Source organism: Bison bison, unplaced genomic scaffold (assembly GCF_000754665.1).
Source record: "Bison bison bison isolate TAMUID 2011002044 unplaced genomic scaffold, Bison_UMD1.0 scf7180017864068, whole genome shotgun sequence".
Classification (NCBI taxonomy): Eukaryota; Metazoa; Chordata; class Mammalia; order Artiodactyla; family Bovidae; genus Bison; species Bison bison.
The window spans coordinates 2,174,540-2,183,869 of NW_011494640.1; the positions used below are offsets into that span (position 1 = coordinate 2,174,540).

At 50.4% G+C, this 9,330-nt stretch overlaps 1 protein-coding gene across 1 annotated transcript in view; it reads left to right on the forward strand.

Annotated features, from left to right (window-relative positions):
- The first annotated feature begins 2,847 nt into the window (after positions 1-2,847).
- Positions 2,848-9,330, forward strand: part of TXLNA (taxilin alpha) — a 6,659-nt gene continuing 176 nt past the window's right edge. Inside the window, exons 1-9 of the mRNA XM_010837084.1 lie at positions 2,848-2,925; positions 3,445-3,536; positions 4,120-4,290; positions 5,634-5,828; positions 6,856-6,975; positions 7,233-7,307; positions 7,820-7,912; positions 8,211-8,306; positions 9,006-9,326. Coding sequence (XP_010835386.1) covers positions 3,465-3,536; positions 4,120-4,290; positions 5,634-5,828; positions 6,856-6,975; positions 7,233-7,307; positions 7,820-7,912; positions 8,211-8,306; positions 9,006-9,326 — 1,143 coding nt within the window. The 5' untranslated portion in view covers positions 2,848-2,925; positions 3,445-3,464. The remainder of the gene's footprint in view (positions 2,926-3,444; positions 3,537-4,119; positions 4,291-5,633; positions 5,829-6,855; positions 6,976-7,232; positions 7,308-7,819; positions 7,913-8,210; positions 8,307-9,005; positions 9,327-9,330) is intronic.

Sequence of the window (9,330 nt, forward strand, 5' to 3'; positions counted from 1 at the left end):
GCGGGGAGGAACCGGGAATCCAGCGTCCCGCCACGTCAGTCCCGGGCCTTGAGCCTGTTCCGCGTGCGGGCTGTGGTGGGCCATTGTTGTGCTGGGAAGTGACTTCTGGAAAAAGGAGGCCTGACTGGGCACACCGGACTGACCAGAGACTGGGAGAACCGCTGACTCCCTCCGGTGAAGACCTGCCGGTTTGTTTCAAGCTTTGCGCGCCCCCTGATACTGGGATTTCTGATCCAGGCTGAGGAGAACTTTTCAAGAGCCTGGAAAATAGCAATGTGTTTGTTTCTATAGGATCTGTTCTTAACCTGACATTGCAAACTACAATGAAGAACCAAGACAAAAAGAATGGGCCTTCCAAGCAATCAGGCAACACTTCCAACCCCAAAAACACTCCGGGGCAACCGGAAGCAGGACCTGAGGGAGCCCAGGGGCGGCCCAGCCAGTCGGCTCCTGCGACAGAAGCTGAAGGTTCCACCAGCCAGGCTGCAGGGAAGGCAGAGGGTGTGTGCCAGCGCTGCTTTTCCAATGCGCAGGGGGAGGAGTTTGTGGCGCGCCGGTCTAGCTTCTGGAATTAGAGGCCCAGGCCACTGTTTACCCAGCGGAGAGGAAATGTGGAGAGGAGGCCAGCGCTGAGTCTGCGCAGCACCCCCAGGCACTGGGCAGTGGATACAGCCTCCCATTCAAAGCACAGGGGCAGACCTCCAGACAAGGCTCTGACAGGATTAAGTCAGGTTGAGGTTGGCAGTCAGATGAGACTCCCAACCAGCAAATCCAGGTTAGAAACACCTCATTCACCAATGGGTAATTGATGTTTATACTTGAGGCATTTCTGGTGCTTTTTTTTTTTTCCCCTCAACCAGTGAAGGAAGGATTTATTAGTTGAAGAAAGTAAAGAGAAATCTTGATTTCCCAAAGCACTGTCTCCTCCAGAACTGTTTTTTTTTAGGCAGCACCCAGTGGCTTGCAGGATCTTAGTTCCTACCAGGGATGGAACCTCCTCCTACCCCATGAAGCCCAGAGTCCTAACCACTGGACTGCCAGGGAATTCCCTGAAACTTTTTTAATATCAAGAGGCAACATGCAGGGTGGAGAAGGGAATGGACTAGAGTTTAGATGTAGAGTTCCTGCTACATGGTGCCACCCCTGTGTGTTGGATGGTCTGCTTACTTGATTTCTTTTATGCTCAAAACAAGCGTGGTTGGGCAGTAGTGAGAAATAATTGGCTTATAGGGAAGTAAACTGAGGCTTAGAGAATTTAGGCAACATTTAACCCAAACCAGTATGTTTGGGCCTGAAAAACCCCAACCAGCAGCCTAATCATCTTATTTCCCTCTCTGCCCTTCATCCTCTCCTGTAGGAGCACAAGCCAAGAGTGCTCAGTCTGGAGCCCTCCGTGATGTCTCTGAGGAGTTGAGCCGCCAGCTGGAAGACATCCTCAGTACATACTGCGTGGACAACAGTCAAGGGGGCCCAGGTGAGGATGTGGCACAGGGTGAGCCTGCTGAACCCGAAGATGCAGAGAAGTCCCGGACCTATGCCTCAAGGAATGGGGAGCCTGAGCCAGAGACTCCAGTAGTCAATGGTGAGAAGGAAATCTCCAAGGGGGAGCCGGGCCCGGACGAGATCCGGACCAGTGATGAGGTCGTAGACCGAGACCACCGAAGGCCACAGGAGAAGAAGAAAGCCAAGGGTCTGGGTGAGCAGAGAACAGCTACTTGTGAGGGGAGGGAGTTTGGACCTGACATACCTGGGCTAGCCTGCTCTGCGAGGATTCAGAAGAAACCCGACTTCCAGAGCTGCCAAACGACAGTCTAATCAAAGCCAGGACAGTGGGGCCATCACGTAGAGGTGTGCGGTTGTTCATTGCATTAGGGGAACAAGTGCAAACCAAAGTCCAGTATACTGTTTGAGAAGATGGGAAGCAGGAGTCATCAGTAGGCATCTTGTGCTATCACCATTTCTAACTTGCTGTGTGACCTTAGGCAAGACGTTTCTCCTCTCTGTTCCTTAGTTTTCACTTCTCTACACAATAAGAGAATTGGACTAGACCAGAGTTGAAAACTCAAATAAGTTAAGCTTAGCCAGAGGGCCCCAGGAGACCAAGAGAATGCCTCCTTTATCCAAAGGCTTGACTGCCACGTGGTCCCAGTGAGTTGATAGTATGTTAGAACTGTAGCTGGCTGCTTTTTTTAGCCAAAAATATAGAGTTAGGTGAAATCTCTAGATTTGTAACAGTTGGCAACTAATAGGATAGGAGCCAAACAAAACCCATCTGTGGGTTGGATTTGGCCTGTGTGCCAACGATTTGCATTCTCTGCATTGGTCTCTCAGAGCCTCCAGGGGTTGACACATCAGGAACCTGGCACAGTGCTGTGCATGGTGGCCCCAGGCACAGGCAGTGGAGGAGTCACTTGGGTGGGGATGGAGAGTGAGTGGGTTAAAGAAGCAAAGGTGATATTATACCCACATCTTATGGGGTCACTACTCCCCCATCCCCTCCCTGTTATCCTAATTTAAAGAAGCGTTGGTGTTTTTTTTTTCATCTTATGATCAGATATTGAAAGGTATGTTTATTTATTGGCAGGGGTATAGTCATTTTAAAGTACACTGTTGGCTGCCTGTGTTGACTGGAGTGCAGTGTTCTTGAGGAGACCTATTCCTTTTGTGTCCTTCCTTTTTCAGAAGGGCCTTCTTTGCATTGAAAGTGAAAGTCGCTCAGTCGTGTCTGACTCTTCACAACCCCATGGACTATACAGTCCATAGACTTCTCCATGCCAGAATACTGGAGTGGGTAGCCTTTTCCTTCTCGGGGGGATCTTCCCAACCCAGGGATCAAACCCAGGTCTCCTGCATTGCAGGCGGATTCTTTACCGCTGAACCACCAAGGAAGCCCTTCTTTGCATTGAAACAGCACTGAATTCACAGGTGGGATACCTTTTTTTCACCTGTAGGTAGAGCAGGCAGTTTTCTTTCTCCCACTCCTGGTGCTCATCTCTGAGATTTCATAGAGACTCATTCTTTTTTTTTTCTTTTTTTCTTTTTTTTAAAGATCTTTGTGTAATGGGTGGATTGATTCATTGATTGTTTTGGCTGCACTGCGTGGCTTGCAGGATCTTAGTTCCCTGACCAGGGATTGAATCTGCACCCTTGGTAGTAAACATGTGGAGTCCTAACCACTGGACTGTCAGGGAACTCCCTCAGTCCTTCACTGAACAAGTATTTGTTGAGTGTGTCCTCTGTGGTGGGCACTCAGGATGGTACTGGGGCTGTACTGGTGGGCAGAACTGAGTGGGTCCCAGTGCTCCTGAAGCATACCAAAGAGCAGGGAAGGCAGCCAGGTCAGCAAACAGAAATGAAAAGTCTGATAGGCGAGAATAGTGGGCCCAGACCCAAAGGGGGCCTCCAGAAAAGGAGGTACATGCCTTTGCTCCCTGTGCTTTGCAGGAAAGGAGATCACATTACTAATGCAGACTCTGAACACGCTGAGTACCCCTGAGGAGAAGCTCGCAGCTCTGTGCAAGAAGTATGCTGAGCTGGTCAGTGCTCCCCCTTCACACACCCTCCCTGCCCTAGGAGCTTGGCACATTTTTAACTACCCCAAGTTGCATTATATTTCTTCCTATGGCCCTGAATAGGCTTATGGGAGGGGAGCTGAGCTGAGCTGGGAAAGGACCAGGTCTAAGAAGGAGGTGAAGGTCTGAGGCCAGGAAGCAGAAGGATTATCTGTCAATAATGAAAAGGCCAACATGATACTCAGAATCATGTTGAGGAGAGAAATGGGGAATCAGGGTCTGTTGCTGTATATAAGGAAGAGGGTAGCAGGTGGGCTGGTCTGTGGACACAGGTGTCCTGAGAGTTGGGCAAATGTGGTTGGAGAGTCTTACAAGCTTTGAATCTGGAGGCACAGCTTGGAGAGAAACTGGCATCTGCTGGCTGTGAGGCTCTGCTGGTTGATCCTCAGCGTCCATTTCTGTATCCTTGATATGGGGCCCTTGGGGTTATTTGGGGCAATGTGTGAAGCACCATCGTAGTGTCTAGCCTGAGCTGCAATGGCTGGAGTTGGGTCAACTCTGGAGACCCTGAGTCCCCACGAAGCTCTTCCTCTGTCCCTGTCTCCAGCTGGAAGAGCACCGGAACTCCCAGAAGCAGATGAAGCTCTTGCAGAAGAAGCAGAGCCAGCTGGTGCAGGAGAAGGACCACCTGCGCGGCGAGCACAGCAAGGCTGTCCTGGCCCGCAGCAAGCTCGAGAGCCTCTGCCGTGAGCTGCAGCGCCATAACCGCTCCCTCAAGGTGGGCCATCCACTTTTCCTGACCTCACTCGTCTTCAGTAGCTTTCCCCCTAAAAGGAGCACGTGCTTTGGGATAGAAAGAGATTTCCTCAGTGACGCTGTGCTTTGAGCTGCTTTACCACTTGACGTGCACTTGTATTAGGTGAGGTAAAGGTTAAGGTGCTGAGGGAATCCGGACGAGGGGCTTCAGGTTTGTCCTTTCATAGAGTCCAGGGGAGCAGCTCTTCTCCCGGAGGGCTGTCAGTCAGGCCTTGGTCCTTGCTGCGCTTCACCTAGGGTGGGTCAGTATGATTAAGGCTTGGTCAGTACTGTGACCTCCATATCGTTAAATGTACCCTTTGTGTTTCTTTAAACCTTTGCATCAGTATGCATGTTTTGCAACTGGTTTTGCTCAGTTTTACTGTATGTTTTAAAATGTTATAAATTTAATATAGATATGACAGAGTAAAAGGTGACAAAAGTCTAACAAATCAAAGGTAATTATTGCCCACCATCCTCAACCCCAGCCCCAATAGAAACTGATGGGAAACAAACCTACTTATATGTAAGTTTAAGCATAGCCGTCTAAGTTTCCTGAGTATAAAATGTAACATAGTTTTGTTTTTTAATGAAATTATTATACATGTATTGTTTCATAGCCCGTTCCATTTTCTCAGTGCCTCATCTTTCCCTATCATTTATATAAGCCTGCCTCATTCTTTTTAACAGTGGCATTATATGGATATACTGCATTTAATCAGTACCCTAGTTAGTATGTTTTGTGTTGTTTCCAGTTTTTCACTGTTACAGAGCTACAGTGAAAGTTCTTTTTATGTATATCCCTGGCTAATTATATAGGATTTATCCATAGGCTGAATCTCAGAAGTGAAATGTCTAGGTCAAAAAGTATCAGATTTTAATTTTAGTAGATCTTGCCTTCCCACCAACAGTGTCCAAGTGCCTAATTCTGCACAACCCTACCAACCCTGGGTATAACTGAATTTTAACTACTTGGTCAGGGTGAGGGGGTCACAGATAAAAGCACATTTAACTGAGACTAATAGACCTTCCAAACTTATTCTGAGACCAGGATGAGTAGGCTTCAGGAGATCTAGATTTCTTTAGAAAGGCACTTACCTGTATACCTACATTTTTCTAGGGAGTCTCTGGCTTGATGTCACCTGTTTACAGAGGGGTCCATTAGAAGCCCCCATTGCTTGACATCTCTTTAGAGCCTGGCTACTCCTCACTGGGAGAGCAGGGAGGGCTAAAGCCCTGGGAGGGCAAGCATCCATGGACTGGTGGGAGAGCCCTGTGAGGCTGGAAGCGGTGGATGATGGAGCTGGGGGTGACTTCTCTGCCCAGGAAGAAGGTGTGCAGCGGGCCCGGGAGGAGGAGGAGAAACGCAAGGAAGTGACCTCGCACTTCCAGGTGACGCTGAATGACATCCAGCTGCAGATGGAACAGCACAATGAGCGCAATTCCAAGCTACGCCAGGAGAACGTGGAGCTGGCTGAAAGGCTCAAGAAGCTGATTGAGCAATATGAGCTGCGGGAGGAGGTGAGGGGTCGCCAGGGGACTGAGGAGTCTGGGTGGGTGCCAGCACCAGGCATCACTTTCCGGGTTTCATCCCTTCACCCATTCCCCCTTCTTACCTTGGGAGGGATCTAGATGAGGAACTGAGGTGATGAGAGGAATCTTGCTTGTGACCACACAGCTGGATCCGTAGTGCCCTGTCCTAAACTGTAGGGCCAGATGTCCTTTGGAATAAAACTGTCCACGTTCTAGACTGGAGTTATATTCGTGGATCATGTATTTTGTTGCACCCCAGCAGGGATTTGTGGCAGCACCCCAAATCGGACACGTTAATGCTTATGTAGTTAAACTTCTGAGTATTCTCACCTAGGTGTATAATTAGCCCTACCGTGATATGGGTCAATTTTCTCTGCCTACTTAAGACAATTTCAGTTTTCAGAGTATTTTAGAATTTGGAATCACAGGGTAGGAGCTGGAACTGTGTTCAGTGATCGACTCTAGGGGCTGTGCCCTCCAGTTACTTGTTGCTTTGCTGCCCCCACCACCTGAAAGGGCAGGATGTCACTCCCTTGACTAGTGTTGACTGCTGTCCCAGGCACTCGAATCCCTCTCTTTGGGTCCCTGCATACTGTCTTTTGGCCCTTGTGGGCCAAGTGAAGGGCCCTCTTCCTCTTCCCTCTCCTTTCCCCCTGGTACTCCCATTTACTAGGGAGTTGGGCTACAAAAGTGCGGGTTCTCAGTCCAGTGGAGTAATGAGGCTAAAGGTTTGAGTGTATCTGTTACTTGGCTTCCTGGGAGGTGATCTCATCCCATTCATGCCAGACTAACTCAGTGGGAAAGAAACAAGGTGAGGTTGGGAAGTAGACCTTCCAGGGACTTGGGGCCCACAACCTATGGGACACATGGGAGTCCAGCATGTCATACTGAAGTGGGAGACTGGGCAGTCCCCTGGTCTCTGCATGTGGAGCTTCCTATAGCTATTGGGCCTCCCTAAGAAAAGCTCCTAACAGATGGAAACCACACACCCACCCCCGACAATGCTTTCCTGCAGCACATTGACAAAGTCTTCAAACACAAGGACCTGCAGCAGCAGCTGGTGGACGCCAAGCTCCAGCAGGCCCAGGAGATGCTGAAGGAGGCAGAGGAGAGGCACCAGCGGGAGAAGGATTTTGTGAGGCTCAGGCCCCAGGGGTGGGGGTTCTGGAAGGAGGTGGGTCGGGTTCTGGCTCAGCTCACAGTTAGGTGTGCCCGGGAGAGGTTGTTGTCTGGTTAGGCCAGGGCACTGCTAGCTCAGAAACCATCTGAGAGCAGGAAGCCTCGGGGGGTCATGGTGCATATGGCTAAAACAGTCCAGATGCAGCCTCTCGGGGCTTCTGATGGAATCTGGGGTCCTGTCTAATCAGACCCCTGTCTGGGGTCCTGAAATAGCTCCTCAAAGAGGCTGTGGAGTCCCAGAGGATGTGCGAGCTGATGAAGCAGCAGGAGACCCACCTGAAACAGCAGGTAAGACTATGTAGCCTCCCACGTGCCTCCATGGTCCCCAAGCCGAGCCCCATCTTGGGGGAGGGAAGTGGAACCCTCATTCTAGGCCCACCTTGACTCCTGTGTGACCTTGCCAAGCCTTTGTTCTCTCTGGACCTGGCTGGCACCTATGTGGTGGTGACCAGGTGGGAAGGCAAGCTAGAAGGACTTGTTCCTGGTCCAAAGTGTTGTATTCCTTTTGAGGAGGCGGAGACAGGACAGGTGATTTTAATTATGTAAATTAGACTTCATTCTGGAAGAAGAGTTTGAAAAGGAAGATTACAGGAAATACATAAATCACCCCCAGTCCTACTTTTTAGGCTTAACATTTTAGATTATATCCTTCCAAATAGATGGGTTTTGTTTTGTTTTAAGGAAAACTGGTATCTCAACAGAACTGTTGGGTCAGAGGGCTAAGGGTGGGTCTGAGTGTGTTGACCAGAAGTGCCCTCCAGAAAAGCCCAGTCTTACCTGTGGGCTTCCCTCTCACCCAGCTTGCCCTGTACACTGAGAAGTTTGAGGAGTTCCAGAACACTCTTTCCAAAAGTAGTGAGGTGTTCACCACATTCAAACAGGAGATGGAAAAGGTAACTGTGGTCCAGGTTGGGGGTGGCTCTGGGGGTGCAAGCAGCTTCATTCTGAATTGAACACGAGGCCTGCCTTCAGAAAGCCCCCATCCGTGGAGTGCTTCATGTGGCACCGTTTACAGTAACATGTGATTGATACCATAGAGGGGTAAGAGTGGGCGTATTTACCTGGATACACCCTGAGGTGGCTCAGAAAGCACTGATCTCGCCCCCTTGGGACGGTTTCCCACCTTGGAGACACAGATGCACAAATCACCTGACCCCCTGACCATTTCCTTCTATGTGTCATATAACCCAGATGACTAAGAAGATCAAGAAGCTGGAAAAGGAAACCACCATGTACCGGTCCCGGTGGGAGAGCAGCAACAAGGCCCTGCTTGAGATGGCCGAGGAGGTGGGCTGAGTACGGTGTGCAGCGGGCTGGGGGTCTGTGAAATTCTTGGCCCTTTCCTGTACTTTCTACCAAGAAGGATGCAGTGAGCCCCAAGTGAAGCTGGGATTCATGCGCATGTCTGTCCAAGTCCAGAGGCACCAGCTGTCTCCTCAAGGGAGGTAGTGAGCTTAGTGATAGGTCTGTAGTGGAAGCAAAGAGAGCAAATGGAAGAAAGGAGGGAAAAGCAAGGGGCGCCGATGTGTGTGCAGCTGGCATGCAGAGCCGTGCAGATAATTTGATTTTGTGGCTTGAGGTGAAGGAGGAGAAAGTAATTGATGGAGAGGCTGCTGTGTGCCAGACCCTGCTACGTGTGTGGATGCACCAGCTCACTGAGCTCTCTCAAGATCTGTGAGGTGATGTTAGTAGTCCAGGCTAACTGATAAGGCAACAGACTCAAAAGCCAAGCACTTGCTAAGGCCATCTGGTGAATAAACAGAGGAATCCATCACCTCCAAGCCATGCCCCTTCTCTATACCACACCTGTCTCCAGCTGGCAGTCATGTCTCAGCATAAACCAGGACTGTTTACTCGAAAGGGGCCAGCTTTTGACTCTGGCCAGTGCCCAGCGTTGTTAAAATGTGAATGGTGAACGTTTTCTACCAAGTGGCAGTATGTGGGCGGTTGATTATATGGAACTGAAGGCCCCATTTCTCTCCCTAGAAAACACTCCGGGACAAAGAGCTGGAGGGCCTGCAGGTGAAAATCCAGCGGCTGGAGAAGCTGTGCCGAGCACTGCAGTCAGAGCGCAATGACCTGAACAAGAGGGTGCAGGACCTGAGTGCTGGCAGCCAGGCTCCCCTCACTGACAGTGGCCCTGAGCGAAGGGCAGAGGCTGCCAACGCCTCTAAGGAGCAGGGCAGCGAGGGGCCTAGGGTTCAAACACCGAGCTCCCCAAGAGCCACAGAAGCTCCTTGCTGCCCCGGAGCACTGAGCACAGACCCTTCAGGCCAAACGGGGCCCCAGGAACCCACCTCCATCACCGCCT